This window comes from Xenia sp. Carnegie-2017, unplaced genomic scaffold (genome assembly GCF_021976095.1).
Source record: "Xenia sp. Carnegie-2017 unplaced genomic scaffold, XeniaSp_v1 HiC_scaffold_19, whole genome shotgun sequence".
Classification (NCBI taxonomy): domain Eukaryota; kingdom Metazoa; phylum Cnidaria; class Anthozoa; order Malacalcyonacea; family Xeniidae; genus Xenia; species Xenia sp. Carnegie-2017.
In genome coordinates this window covers 7,188,018-7,201,705 of record NW_025813481.1, presented here as the reverse complement: position 1 = coordinate 7,201,705, position 13,688 = coordinate 7,188,018, and the positions used below count along the sequence as shown (strand labels likewise).

At 34.2% G+C, this 13,688-nt stretch overlaps 3 protein-coding genes and 1 long non-coding RNA gene across 7 annotated transcripts; 1 reads left to right on the top strand and 3 right to left on the bottom strand.

Moving 5' to 3' along the window:
* The first annotated feature begins 3,357 nt into the window (after positions 1 to 3,357).
* LOC124439159 (splicing factor YJU2-like) lies at positions 3,358 to 5,567 on the top strand. 4 transcript variants are annotated; one of them, XM_046989386.1, is made up of 9 exons: positions 3,358 to 3,435; positions 3,588 to 3,688; positions 3,801 to 3,855; positions 3,924 to 4,013; positions 4,124 to 4,258; positions 4,325 to 4,418; positions 4,560 to 4,647; positions 4,739 to 4,883; positions 5,011 to 5,567. In XM_046989386.1, exons 1-9 carry the CDS (start codon positions 3,412 to 3,414, stop codon positions 5,182 to 5,184), a joined length of 906 nt encoding a protein of 301 aa, XP_046845342.1. In that variant the 5' UTR covers positions 3,358 to 3,411; the 3' UTR covers positions 5,185 to 5,567. The 4 variants fall into 4 exon arrangements, with proteins under 4 accessions (XP_046845342.1, XP_046845345.1, XP_046845343.1 ...); XM_046989387.1 differs by having other exon boundaries at positions 3,408 to 3,435; positions 3,801 to 3,850; XM_046989389.1 differs by lacking the exon at positions 5,011 to 5,567 and having other exon boundaries at positions 4,560 to 4,657; positions 4,739 to 4,841.
* A 309-nt stretch (positions 5,568 to 5,876) lies between these two features.
* Positions 5,877 to 6,826, bottom strand: LOC124439380 (outer dense fiber protein 3-like). The gene is made up of 4 exons (XM_046989604.1): positions 6,529 to 6,826; positions 6,236 to 6,450; positions 6,019 to 6,159; positions 5,877 to 5,954 (listed from the first exon to the last, which is right to left on the bottom strand). Exons 1-4 carry the CDS (start codon positions 6,824 to 6,826, stop codon positions 5,877 to 5,879), a joined length of 732 nt encoding a protein of 243 aa, XP_046845560.1.
* A 3,691-nt stretch (positions 6,827 to 10,517) lies between these two features.
* LOC124439379 (synaptonemal complex protein 1-like) lies at positions 10,518 to 12,931 on the bottom strand. Its single transcript, XM_046989603.1, has 13 exons — positions 12,914 to 12,931; positions 12,756 to 12,821; positions 12,589 to 12,656; positions 12,396 to 12,469; positions 12,250 to 12,308; positions 12,099 to 12,168; positions 11,714 to 11,787; positions 11,505 to 11,613; positions 11,339 to 11,433; positions 11,046 to 11,230; positions 10,901 to 10,968; positions 10,761 to 10,822; positions 10,518 to 10,679 (listed from the first exon to the last, which is right to left on the bottom strand). The coding sequence occupies exons 1-13, from the start codon at positions 12,929 to 12,931 to the stop codon at positions 10,518 to 10,520; spliced, it is 1,110 nt and encodes a 369-aa protein (XP_046845559.1).
* Positions 12,932 to 12,965: 34 nt separating this feature from the next.
* LOC124438335 lies at positions 12,966 to 13,389 on the bottom strand. Its single transcript, XR_006946055.1, has 2 exons — positions 13,111 to 13,389; positions 12,966 to 13,035 (listed from the first exon to the last, which is right to left on the bottom strand). It is a non-coding gene; the product is annotated as an uncharacterized LOC124438335 (long non-coding RNA).
* Between the last annotated feature and the right edge of the window lie 299 nt (positions 13,390 to 13,688).

The following is a 13,688-nucleotide window of genomic DNA, read 5'->3' as shown; positions in this document are numbered from 1 at the left end:
TTATTCTATTATTGCCGCAACTCCCTATAGCCTAAATGGTTACTGTCTTTATAAATTGACGTATCTCCATTGTCCAATCAGAACAGATGATTGTGTAACGTGATTATAATTAAACGTAGCTTGAACAGTAATAAATGCTTGCGTCTTGTCTGCGTCGTCCGTCAGTTTGTTGAAATCTCACGACGAAGAATAGGAATTGTGTCTTGAAAAAATGTTATTCTTGAATATTGGAGAGGATCTGACCCGCCAATATGTTGCATCGTATGGCTTGTTTGGTCTTTGAACATCGAATTTCGTCTTGTTTTAACTCTTACTTATGCCGAAAACATCGACAATGCCAGTGAATTGCCGTTAGTCGGTCGCGTGCTCATTACACTTGAATGTGACTGAGCATTTTATCAAGTGAATTCATTCGATTCCTAGCGTTGGTTGACAAACTAATGACTGGCAAAGACATGCGACATCAGCAATGGAAAATGTTCTGGTAAGTTATTTGTTTGAAAACCTGGTTTGATGGTGAATCGAGGTTAGTTGCGTACGTGCTTTGGTGAATATATTTTCATGGCTCTATTCCATTTATAGCAATTTTGCGGAATTTAGATATTCCCTTGTTTGTTTGTTTTTTGCAGTGTGATTCTTTGAAATAAAATATATTTTCTTCTCTTTTCTATTGCTAGAGTGAAATTTGGAGTGTGTTTATCGCTAACCATTGACCAGTCGCAAACCATGTCTATCACTTTAGTTGATCACCCGGTGTGAATACGGTTGACCATGTATGTAATGGTGAAGGGCCCCACCATTATACATTTGATCAGCTGATATTCACAACAGCGGTGATATAGCTAGAGTGTCGACATGTTCCCGATATACGCTGTGCTGCCTTTTATGAACTTGTTTTATAATCACGGCTAGTTTGGTTGTGGGAATGTACCGTATCTGCTTGCTTTCTTGAACTTGTTTGCTCGTTAACCAATAATGGATGGAGGAGCCTAGCTTCGGATTCGATGGTATCGTGATTTCATGGATTTATTGTACATTTTTGGAAATGGAAATTTGAGGTGCTGAGGTATGTTTGTCTCTAGGGATAAAACTTCCTAAATTTCTTGCTCGAAAAGTACGACGTTATTTCAGTACTTTTGCCATTGGATTTTTGGGTATACAGAATAAGCTTATTACTTTAACGTACGTCAAAGGAACAGTTTTTTAGCTGTCCAAACTCAGTACTGCGGATAATTTATCAGTGATGACGGATAGTTGCAGAGAACTCGAAGGGCAGTAATTCATAGTACAAAGTAATGGCAACGTGGTTGAACGTTAAAGATCGAAGAAGAGGATGACATGGAAAAAATTCAGGTTTACAATGGAGTAATGTACTGCTAAAATAGGTCGTGCTTCACATTCGTTGCAATCACACACACACACACACTGAAGGCGTGTGATGCAAGTTGTGAAGTTAATCCCAATGGTCTTTTTCAATACGTCACACAATTTTAGTTGTGCATGTGTTTTAACATGTGTCTAATTTGCATGTCGTGATTTCAAATATTGCATCGCTTTTTAAGTGTATTATTACGAAGAAGTGTGTTGGCTATGCTACGCGCGTGTATTTATTAGCTGAATGCATCCAACGAAGTAGTAATCACTGATTTTCTATGTTTTACTTGCTTCTGATCATTTAAGTGTACATGTTTGGGTCTTTTCTGATCATTCCAGTTACAGCTGTGTTCCATCGCACTGAAAAATAGTTAGACTATTTTTCATGTCATAGACCAGCATAGACTAACATAGACAAACATACACCAACATAAAACAACATACAACAATATACAACATCATAGAACATCATAGAACATCATTGTACAACATAGAACGGTACAATTTCAATTACGATACAAAATAAACGCTGCATGAACAATCATTACAAGATAAGCTTTGAAAACTAACTCTTTCTAGAATATTTTTTAGATACTTTTGGAAAAAGCGGTGTTGTTGCTGGTAATAGAAAAATATCCAGATGAGATGAATTGGATAAAGTTCTCACGTAAAGGCCTGTCGAATATCTCTGGTACATAGCTACAACCGTGATCATTTGAAGCGTTCGGCATTATCAAAAGACACGTTGGAACAAAAGATGTGAGACGTCAGATGGAAGAGTACACTTGTTTAAAGACCTAAATTTTTATGTAAGAAATAGCATTGGTCTTTAACGAGTGTACCACTGCAAATAGGCAAATCTAAATATTCCGGCAACTACTTTAGCATATCACAACCTCTAATAAAAATAAAAATCATAAGGTTTGAACAGCAAGTTTCCGAAAGGAATTAAAGTTTCTTTTAATAATTTATAAGATTTTTGGCAATGCTGTCGATTTCAGTGGCGACGTAGAAGTAATAGGCTTTCTATCAGATCAGGTATGGATTCTTACAGTTTTAACATAACTGACTGAACCATTTAAATTATATCCACATGTACATTTTACTGTGTATACTGGAATGATCAAAAGGCCTGAACTCATTATTTTGGAATGCATGATTGGATTGGTTTTGCAGAACTAACGATGTGACGCTTGTTCATATTTAACACGCTTACTCATATGAAAAAATGTTTTATGCAGTGCATGCTGCATGAAAAAGAGCATTGGGATTTATGAAGGCGTTTAAAACTTCATGAACATCAAAATTTTGTAAAATTCTCAAAATCATTTTTGAAGAATTTTTTCTTGAAGGGTTTTTTACCGGATTCGCCGGTTTTCCCTTCATTTTGTTTCGCCGTAAAAAAAAGTGTCCTTGTTTGGGGCCAAAGGATAGGCATGAAGGGTTCGTATTCGTCTGCTTTCGAGCCATCACCGACTTTCTATTTGTTCTATATAAATTTATTTGTTTGGCCTCTGGGCTCAAATCCCAGAACACTGCACCAAAAGCTTGCTAAGAATCTGAAACTTTTGCTAAGAAATTGCATAGCTGGAAAATCGAATTTGTATGTAATGGATTTATCTTACGAGCTAAATCCTTGACCAGACGAAAATTTCATTAAATATAAATTATATAGTTTATTTATATAATTAATATAGTTTTATTACCAAAATATTACACTTCTAATGGTCTTGTTTTGATAACTTGAATCTAAGTTTACCATTTAGGATTATGCATTATCTTGCGAGCTAACTAATGAGCACTAGCTAAAATAATCATTGAAATCATTTTAAATGCATTTAAGTATATTATGCCTGAAATATTAGTTCATACATCGTGTTTACATGATCTAATCAATCATCACTAAGGCAACGGAAGGATGAAACTATATCTAACCACATGATATTGTTTGAAAATCCATGTACGTCTTGCGTACCAGCTTTAATAGCCACAGAGACGTTACATAGATCAGTGTGTCAGCGTTATATTCGAGTAAAGATGGCGGAAAGAAAGGTGTTGAATGTAAGTGGCTTTATAAGTTTGCAAACTTGCTTTTGAATTGATTAAAATCTACGTTCATGTTATATGTTTATAAGAAATTGATTATATTTATACCTAATATGAGGAATTATCAACAATTATGTAGCTTCACAATATTTTATTGCCATTTGTAGAAATATTTCCCTCCGGACTTTGATCCAGCTAAACTTCCAAAACTGAAGCTTGATAGGTATAGACAATATGTTGTCAGACTTATGGCTCCCTTTAACATGAGGTAAGTTTCCAATAAACTCACTAAACATATATTTTATAGCCACTTTCAGCTGTTCTGCTGCATGTCTTTGTTTAGTTGTGTGAATATAAAGAGAAATGTTTGTGTAATCTAGATGCAACACATGTGGTGAATATATATACAAAGGAAAGAAGTTCAATGCACGTAAGGTAAGAATGATTAGTGTATAGTCTTATTTTAGTTACCTGAACTTGATGTTTAAATTTGTTTGCTGTAGGAGACAGTTCAAAATGAAACATATTTAGGATTGGAAATCTATAGATTTTATATAAGATGTCCACGTTGCATCAGTGAAATAACTTTCAAGGTACTAATCAAACCTACACATTTCATGATTTTCACTAATATATTCTGGAATTTTTTTTCGCTTATTTTTCATAAAATTTAGTAAACTCTGTTAACTGTTCATTTTGACAGACAGATCCAGAAAACACTGATTATGTTGCTGAGAAAGGTGCGACAAGAAATTTTCAAGCAATTAAACGTGCTGAGGATGAAGAGGAGAGACTGAAGAAAGAAAGAGAAGAAGAAGAGTTAAACAATCCAATGAAGGTACTTCTCTATGTTTCTTATTAGTGCCTGATAAAGAAATCAGATATTTATAAAAATATCTTACAGGCTTTGGAGAATAGAACAAAAGAGTCTAAACAAGAAATGGACATTTTGGAAAAGTTGGAAGAATTAAGAGATTTGAATGCGAGACATGCTTCTGGTACTAATCTACACCTTATTGTTTCAGTGTTTATGCAATAGTTGGTATCAGTCACGTTTGAAAGTCTTAAAAACTCACCTAAAAAATATCGTACATGTCTTTGGGCATTGTTTTCATTGTTTGTGTTGTGTTACCTTACAGTTGATCATGAATTATTGCTTCAACAAAATATGAAATATGCCAAAGAAATAGAAGAAAGACAAGCTGAAGAAGATGAGGAACTTGTACAGTTAGTAATTGTAGTTAAGGATGTAAATTAAAATTAATGTTTGTGCAATGACATTCTTTGAATGAGGAAACATATCATTGTTCTATCAAAGGTCTGTATTTGGTAAAAAAAGACTTGAAAAACGACTGGAATCAGAATCATCCGAGAGTGACGATGAAAGTTACAAGAGTAACTTGAAACGACAGCACAATGTCGAATCTTGTTCCAAAAACAAGGCAACAGATGTTCTTGTGCAGGTTTTTGTCATGTTTCAATATGTAATTGACATTTTCCCCTTTTACGTGGTTTTCTGCCCCTGTTTTTAAGAGAAAAAGAAGTATTTTAGAAGGATTTTATGCTAGAAATGGAAATTTACATTTTTAGGATGATGAAATATCAATTGAACCACAAAGAAAAAAAGTAAAAGCTTGGGAAAAAAGCGTGGGTACTCTTAAGGTTAGTCTTGGCTCATTAGTAAAGAAGAAAACAATAGCTAGTGATGAAAAACAAAGGACATTGTTGCTGTCAATGATAGCAGGGATTATAAAATGGGATTGAATCTTCTTGGAACTTATAGTAGCGGAGACTCCTCTGATGAGATATAAAAGCCAGAAACTTGGTGTTTGGGAGCGCAATTAAGATCACTATTATTATTGTAATATATCATCCAAAATTGTATTTGCATACTTATTTTGACCAGTGCAGTGCTGTGCACCCAAGCCAGAGTTTTGATGTACTAAAATCCTGTTGCCTGAGTTGAGGTCAAAATAAAAACTCTGATAGTCATATTTTTGAAAATATTTATCGAAATAGATGTCTAATGTGGCGTAACACTGCCATTTCATTTTTTCAGTTTCCAAAATAAAATAGTGTAAATTAAATCAAACTAAACGCTGATTGAAAGTTAAAGTAAAATTGGAATAAAAATTCTCGTAAAATAATTTTTAATTTCATAATACACGATGCATCACAAATGAAAAGTAGATCTGATTTAAAAAGAAAAGTAAATTTGATTTTTTCTTGGACAAGCGCTGTCATCGCGTGTGATTATGGTACATGATTTTACCAGGATACATGATACGCGTGGGTACACTGGCCCCATGAATGAATACACGTGGGTACACTGGCCACATGAATGAATACACGTGGGTACACTGGCCCCATGAATACACACGGCTTATGGTGAAAACCCCCGAAGTTTGCACAGCACTAGACCAATAGATGTCATTTGTGAAAATCACCTTTACCTGTTAAAGTGGTAGAACTACGTGCGCAGCGTGTTTCATTCCAAATGAGAACGCAGGTGAACATATGTTGGCAATCTTCACCTTGAATAAATACGAAGTTTCAAAGAATTAATCTGTAAAGATACTATTGTATCACATTGCTTACCTTTTCTGGAGAATAAATTCCTGGTCCCGGCTTCATTGTTCTGTCTCCGGGTAAGAATTTTCGTCCTTTAAGTGAGTATATGGGCTGCTTGGTCCTGTATGTATTTGGACATACCACTTTGTATGTACCTGGTCCAGGTGTCTTGAAAGGTGGAAAGTATGTAAAATCAGGATTTGTAGCTAGGCAAATCGTAACGGTATACATCGTGCGGAATTACCTCTTCCCTAAATACTCCTCTCTCTGGTTTGCCGTTGAACGAATAAGCTGGGGACGAACGTACACAGATTGCATTTGGGCCAATGATCGTGGGGATAGTATAAGAATTCGGTGCAGGTTTTGTATCACGTTTTTTATATTCTGTGCGTTTTCCAAACGAAAAACTTGGTGCACGTGTTTCACGAGGTGGAAAATGTTTTTCTGGATGATAATGGCCTCGAAAGAAGTATTTGTGTATTAGTTATAGCTGAATATCATCCACACTGTTAGATCATTGTGGTAATGGTAACTTACCTGGACCTGGAACAAACGGAGATTTTAAGTCAGTAGGTCTGCTATACAGGGAGAATTGAGGTGCTGTTTCTACTCCTCGTTGTGTTGAATTTGGCTTGATAAGGTACTTAGGTCCTGGGCTGCAATTTTTGTACTGAATCTCATTGCGTTGACCGAAACTAAATTCTGGACTGTGTCTCATTCTGGGATCTTTTTTTGTTGCACCTATAGTGCCAGGCAGTGTGTATTTTGCAGGTCCAGGGCCGCACTGTCGTCTTAGCAACTCCTCTATCTTTTTTTTCGTGGCACGTTCCTCCATAGTTAAACAGCGTTGCTTTTTGATACCGAAAGTTATATATGTTACGTCCATGTTCTGGCGTTTGTTATCGGTATGAATTTTTCATTGTGACGTAATAATTAAACGTATTTTCAACGTTTTTACTTGTTATCAAGTTTAGGAGGAAGACGAGAGTATGTTTTTAGTCGAAATCTTTAAACCGTGTTAGAAAATTTTAATAATGAAACTTTTAACATAAATGGATAATGGTAATTAATTTCAAAATTCAATAAATGTGGATTAAAAGGGGGATTGCGATTCGAAAAATAATCGAAGTATGGCCTTTAAAATTTGCGATGCCGAAACTATTTCTGTTCAAATTAATTGCATTTTTTCAAAAGTTTTCTGTTCAAATCAATTAAATATTTTCGAATAATGTGGAACTATATGCGGGTACTTAACCGTGAAATCCGAAAATACGTCGTTGTCAAACCAATCGATATCAGCTTGCTTTACTCTTGGCGATATTTCTTTTTTTCTTCCTTTTAATGGCGTTTCTTCTATAAATTGTAAAACATGCCATTACTTTTGATGTAGAAACACACACATTATATTGCAATGATTAACGCCACCTCCAGCCTTTTATTGGTTCCAGGAAAAGCTTTTGTAATTTGCCTTGCTTCGTCTCGAGAGCTCAAATCATTTTGATATTTCTGAAAAAGTGCAATCTTTAAAACTGATCAGTGAACATTTTAAGTATCGGAGTTCTAATGTTCAATTGTTATACCTTTTTGGTTTTTTGACACCTTTCAGAATCGTTCAATTTTTTCTTTAACATATCTGTTTTCGGAGGTCCTGGTGAATGTCTAACATTTGGTCGCACGATTTTTGTTGGAAGGTTTGGGGTGCTTGCGTTGTTTTGTTTACACGATTTTACCTTGAAGGTAAAAAACGTGTAAGAAATAGAAGAAACGATTAGATTCATCTTATTTATATTTCTACTTTGAAGACGTTTTCATCCTCGTCAGATGAGTACGTTTTTGATATTCTCTCAGAGTTGAAAGCCACTCTTCGTTTTTTCGTGGGCTGTACTGTGTGTTTCAGAATACTTCGTGGTGTGCAGGGTATCCCACGTGAAGGTGTTTCTGCCACGCACTCTATGTCGTCTACCGTCTTTTCTTCTTGCTGCTCACGAGATTAAAGAAAAAATCTTAGCTCTAAAAAATTAAATCTTTTAAGCAATAAAGCAAACTCTATCAAGACTCTACTTCATTGAAACTTTTCTCCAGCAGTTGCTGTTTCAGAACATTGATCTCAGCGTCCTTGTCCATGATTTTCTTGTTTTTAGCTTTCTGGAGAAGATAATTCTTTTGTGTTACACTTGTCTTACCAGTACTGAGTTTACTATCAAGATGAATCTATTACCTCTTCTTCCATTTTAAGTTTATTTAGTTTCTCCAGTTGCTGTTCCAGATCCTTAATTTTTCTCAACTATAGTAATTATTGTTGTATGTATAAATGTTTGGAAGAAGATAACAGTTATATAGAGATTGTCTAAAGAAACTTGCTTGTTTTTCCATCTCATTTTCTTTGGTTTGTTTGAAATTTTCCAAATCTTTTTCTTTTTGTGCGATAATAAGTTCATTCTCTGCCTGTAATCCATTTATTGCTTAATAATTGCAAATACTTTGGGCATTTACAACGATGGTCATGTACCTTATAGTTCTCTAATGTAGCACATAACTCGGCTCGATCTTTGTCGAATTTCCATTGCGCCTCTTCTTTATTTTTTACTGCGTTGTCTGCAGTCTGCTTCAACTGCTTCATTTCGCTCTCTAAAGTAGTCTTCGATGCAACGCTTTCCGTCATAGCTGACTCGACCTGTAATTTGACGAAAAATCAGTAGACTTTGAACATTCTAATTTATGCAAGTTAAGTTTATAAAAAAAAGTGTCAGCTCCTATTTCCCCAACAAAAATCACAAAAATCAAAACTGACATCTTCTATTTTCTTTGTATGTTCATCTTTAGCTATGGCCATTTCTTCCGTCAATTTTTGGTACTATTTATGAAAATGTGAGGAGTGATAAGCAATGCGAGATGCCCGATTGTTTGGCGTCACACTACATACAAATGTACCTTTTCCTGCAACTCACAATTCTCATTACTTTTTCTTTCAATGCCCGCTTCCAAGGTTTCGATCTAAATAAAAGCATGCACGATATGTTTTTGAAAGTTGACTCAAAATAATATATATATATTATTTTCAATTAAAATAAATTTTACCTTCTTCTCTAATGCTTTAATCTTCTTTCCTTGCATAGTTGAGTTATTCTTTAGAGTTTTGATCTTAGATATACGAAATTAATCGTTCATTTGAATGGTAATTGTCACTGTTCATGAACGCACCTACACATACCTCTTGCTGCAAGTCTTTTTGTGTCTTTGTTTTTGACGCCAGCTGATTTTGCAATATCTTGTTCTGGAAGAGTTGGCATTTATTGGACATGTTTTACGTGTTTACATATATTGAGTCTTTGTGGTCATACCTTATTTTCTAAAGAGTCGTTTTTCTCTGTTCTCTAGTTCTTCTTTCAAAGCTTTTGCCTGTCAGTGGAAATGAACTACCTTTGCAATCGTCAATCTGAAACATTTGATCTTCCAAATGATTGGTGATTTACCGCGTTTACTTCCATGTCCAGTGATTGATCGAGTTCGCTTTTCTTTTCCTTGTGCTCTTCTTTCAGTTGTGATAATTGAACTCTATAGTCGAGATGTAAAATGTACTGTTGTTGTAAACGTTTCGTGATTGCTAGTATGGTTCAAATAATACAAACTCTAATTTCTTTCGTTCTTGGGAGGATTTTGTCAGATCTTTCTTCAGATCTGCCTCGCTTTTCTTTAAGCTCTAAACGCCAACATGTAATTTAAAACACTACTTAGGTCTCAACAGACTAGGTACTTTGTCGTCGATAACTTTCTGTAGTCGACAAGCAACACTTTTGTGTGATTACGGTTTCCCTGGCAAAAAAGGGAAACCGCTTTGTTATCGACAACTACAAATTTACACGTTTAGTTGTCGACAACAAAATACCTAGTCTTTGGAGGCCCTTAAAACATTGTACTAGCATTCCTCATATCTTGTTGATATATACCTTTATCTGCTTTGCCGTTTCTTTTATTTCTGTTTTTGAGTTTGCAAGCATTTCTTCCAGCTCGTCTTTCTCTTTCTGTATGCATGCATAAATAATCATGTGATGAAGTAACATCACCTTAGGAAATAAGCATAGATAAATCTGACCTTCATTTCTTTTAATTTATTGCTGATATCATTTCGATTTGTCCTAACAAAAATTGCTCGTTAACCGATAGTAAAATTAAACATAATTAGCGAATTTTTTTTTCGTTTTACCCTTCTTCTTCAAGAAGCTGTTCCATATCATTCAATTTATTTTTCATCGTTTTTTCATTCTGCTTTGCTTCTTTTAGGCTTATTTCAAGATTTTCAATCAAACTCTATGTTGCAAATTCAATTTAGGTGAATTAAACGTGGTCTGGCTTTCCATATTTCTTTATTAATCAATCACTTTAAAGTTACCTTCTTCTCCAGTAAAGCCTGTGCATTGTTATCGATAATGTTTTGCAAACAAGTTGCTTCTTGTTTAAGTTCTGCAATGTGTTGTTTTGATGTTTCTTGCTCCTTCTAAAAATGTTATGAAATATTCAGGGGACTTTTATGGAGTACAAAAAACCCAATTATTCTGAAAAAGATGAGTAACCTTCAATTCATTGTCTTTCTCTATCAAGTTCGTGTTCTTTTGTTGTAAAGAATTCTTTTCATCTTCCAGTTCGCGAACACATTTAATCAGGTCTTCTTGATGAAGGGTCAACTTTGCCTTTGAAGTATTACAGTTGTGACATTTGGTATAAAGGAACAACTGATAAAACTAATTTAGTCGCTGTAAATATATTCATACATTTGATTCCTTGATGTCTTCAATTTCTTTAACTAATCTGTCTTCTTCAGCTTTGAAACCATCTAAACACATGTGACCAGCATGTTTCTGAATCTATGTTAATATTGCCATTAGCTGAGCATCAATTTGCCCAATTTTACCTGAATCTTTTTTTCTACGGTTAAGTTCATCTGTTAACGACTCTAATTTCTCTTGTTGTTCCTTTATCCTAATCAACACGTCAAATGACCAGTTTTACTTTTTTTACTCCAATTTATGGTATTTTTATTTAGATAGTGTTATTACCGAGATTTCTGCTCATCGATATCACAAATGAGCTGCGCAATTCTTTCTTGAGATGCTTCAGACGCTTGATTGTGCTTGGTTTCCTCCTCATGCAGAACGTTTTGTAACTTAACGTTTTCTTCTTCTAGTTTCGTGAACATTTCTTCTTTTTTTAAAATATCAGACATTAAATTCTTGTTCTCGTTCTAAAATCAAAAGAGAATAGTTTCTCTAGGATATGGCGTGTGTATGTAGCAGGAAGGAACATTTGGGAGCAAAACTATTTCCTTTGTCATGCAATGAATTTCTATTACCTGAGCGTATGTCAACATTTCGTTGACGCTTTTCAAATTAATGTCTTGTGATGTGATGATACTGTCTGATTTCTTCAACTTATCTTTTAGTGCCGCTGTTTAAACGTAAGTCAGTCATTTCATATAGCTCAGTTTTACACGAAAAGTGAATAATAAATTTATTAACCTTCTTCGCCCTTTGTAGCTTCCAAATGTTCTCGATTTTCACCAAGATCTTTCACCAATTCTGATATTTTTAAGTCCTTTTCTGCTTTTTCCTCGCTCAAAACTTTGATCTAAATGTTTGTTCGTAAAAGGTTGAGAGTGTTCATTTTACCTTGTTTTCAATTGTACATGTTTCATACCATCTCTCTCTGTATATATATATATATATACCTCTTTCTCCTTATCCTGAATATCTTGTACAATCTCTACCATATAAGCCGAGTGTTTCTCATGTTGTTTTTGTACTAAGAAAATGAATGTCAGTATACCATGAGTCAGTCGTTTTGCTTTATTTTAGCTATATCTTAGGACTAAATATTGCCTAACTTTATTCCAAATTTAACTAAGATATTTCCAAATTTAACTAAGATATTTCCAAATTTAACTAAGATATTTCCAAATTTAACAAAATCTAAATAAGTATATAAATAACGTACAAAATCTTGTACATTTTAAAAATATTGCTAAAAAATATTGTAAGATTTTCACTGATATTGGAATTGCCTTTGAACCCTTGGCATATAGCCACAATGTTTTTGACGAACATATGCCTTACACTTATCCTTCATTTCGTTGTATTTTGTTGAATGTTGTATTTCCAATTCCTGGAATTTCACAACTAATTCCTATAAATAAGAACATAACAATTATGAATAACACACGACTGTGCAGTTATTGTTTGAAATTGCTGCAATTTGTTGTTGTACTTGGAATTGCTCTAATCGCTGCTTTTCCGAATAACGTAGTTCTTCGCGATCTTGTTCACCTGTTTGGGACGTAGATAAATGAAATAGAAAAAGAGTTGAATAAATTTTGCCCCCATTTATTTTTACATTGAATTATCTATAATGACCTGCTACCACAGCCTCGTCAATTCTGAGCACTTGATCTTTAAGAACTTTACTCAATTCTCTTGTTGCTGTTGCCCTACATAGGATATTCGCACAGAAAAAGCATACATTGTTTATCCGAAGATTAAATTTTTCACCACCATTATCCATGATTAATATTTTATATTTCGCTCATAGTTTGAACCATGGTCATACTTGTGCTCTAACTCAACTTGTCCTGCAATCTCCTCTTGTAATTTTGTGCTAAGTTTTTCATTTTGAAACTGAAGGAGAAATATTATTAATGTTACATAAGGTTTTTTGGTAAAATATATTGTTTGAAAGGTTTGTTTTACGGAGTTTCAAACAATATGCATGCTCACCTGTAGCTCTAGAATAGATTTTCTCTGACTTTCAATGGTAAAGTTTGCATCTATTAATTTCTTCGTCTAAAATAACAACGACGGTTAGCAGTACACAGATTTGTGTTATAAAAGTTCACCAGTCTTCTATTGTCACCATTGTAGTGTTTGGTCTTCACCTTATCTTTTAGATCCATGTCTGTTTTTGTTTTCCATTTTCGAATTTTTTCAGCTTGTTGATGCAACTTGTTGTGAAGAGCGGAAAGTCTTTCTGTCGTTTGACTTGCTTCGCGTTCCACTTCTAAAATGTGTTTTTATATTCCTTCTTAAAAAACGTCCTATAGTATAAAGTAATATTCTTACAATATTTTCAAACCTTTATCCTTTTGTCGCATGACTGTGTTGTTTGGTGCAAAAAAGTTGGTGGAAGGTGCTAAGTTTGAACGACAATTTGACGCACTATGCTGGGGCTGGTTTACTTGATTTCCATTATTGCTGGAGTTGAAATTTAAGAAGTAGGAACCAGATGTGGTGGAAGATGATGTTTTAAAAAAAGGTTGCTGACGATGCTGGGTGGCCATCTTTTAAAAAGGCTGTGATGTTTGAAGAAATGATAGCCAAATTCAAGTTTTTTGCTCACAATTAGTTCGTTTTTAATCTGTCGTTTCCTTTTTATTCTTCATTTTTTCAGAACTGGATCAACATGTCTGATAAAAATCGACTATTTTTAGCTTGTATTTTAAAGAGTACGAAAGAAAAAGCAAACCTTCAACTTTAAAAGTCTTATCGGTTTTATTGTTTTCCCGCCTAAACCAAACTAATTTCGGAATTCATCGCAAGTTGTTCGGAACGCTACGTCGTATTTAGTATTATAATTATAATACATAAATTTCAAGAAATATAAAAATTTTCTTAGATTAATTTATGTCATATTTAATTTATTATGTTTAAAGA

What these genes read in the sequence shown, in the direction of transcription:
- LOC124439159 (XM_046989386.1), top strand. Translation starts at nt 3,412, where the DNA reads ATGGCGGAAAGAAAGGTGTTGAAT. An exon ending in TCAGTGAAATAACTTTCAAG is followed by an intron (nt 4,014 to 4,123) that starts GTACTAATCAAA and finishes TCATTTTGACAG; the next exon opens with ACAGATCCAGAAAACACTGA. An exon ending in GAAGATGAGGAACTTGTACA is followed by an intron (nt 4,648 to 4,738) that starts GTTAGTAATTGT and finishes GTTCTATCAAAG; the next exon opens with GTCTGTATTTGGTAAAAAAA.
- LOC124439380 (XM_046989604.1), bottom strand. Translation starts at nt 6,826, where the DNA reads ATGGAGGAACGTGCCACGAAAAAAAAGATAGAGGAGTTGCTAAGACGA. An exon ending in TCCGTTTGTTCCAGGTCCAG is followed by an intron (nt 6,451 to 6,528) that starts GTAAGTTACCAT and finishes ACTTCTTTCGAG; the next exon opens with GCCATTATCATCCAGAAAAA. An exon ending in GAATTTATTCTCCAGAAAAG is followed by an intron (nt 5,955 to 6,018) that starts GTAAGCAATGTG and finishes TATTTATTCAAG; the next exon opens with GTGAAGATTGCCAACATATG.
- LOC124439379 (XM_046989603.1), bottom strand. An exon ending in TGACGAGGCTGTGGTAGCAG is followed by an intron (nt 12,309 to 12,395) that starts GTCATTATAGAT and finishes CGTCCCAAACAG; the next exon opens with GTGAACAAGATCGCGAAGAA. An exon ending in AGCTACAAAGGGCGAAGAAG is followed by an intron (nt 11,434 to 11,504) that starts GTTAATAAATTT and finishes ACGTTTAAACAG; the next exon opens with CGGCACTAAAAGATAAGTTG.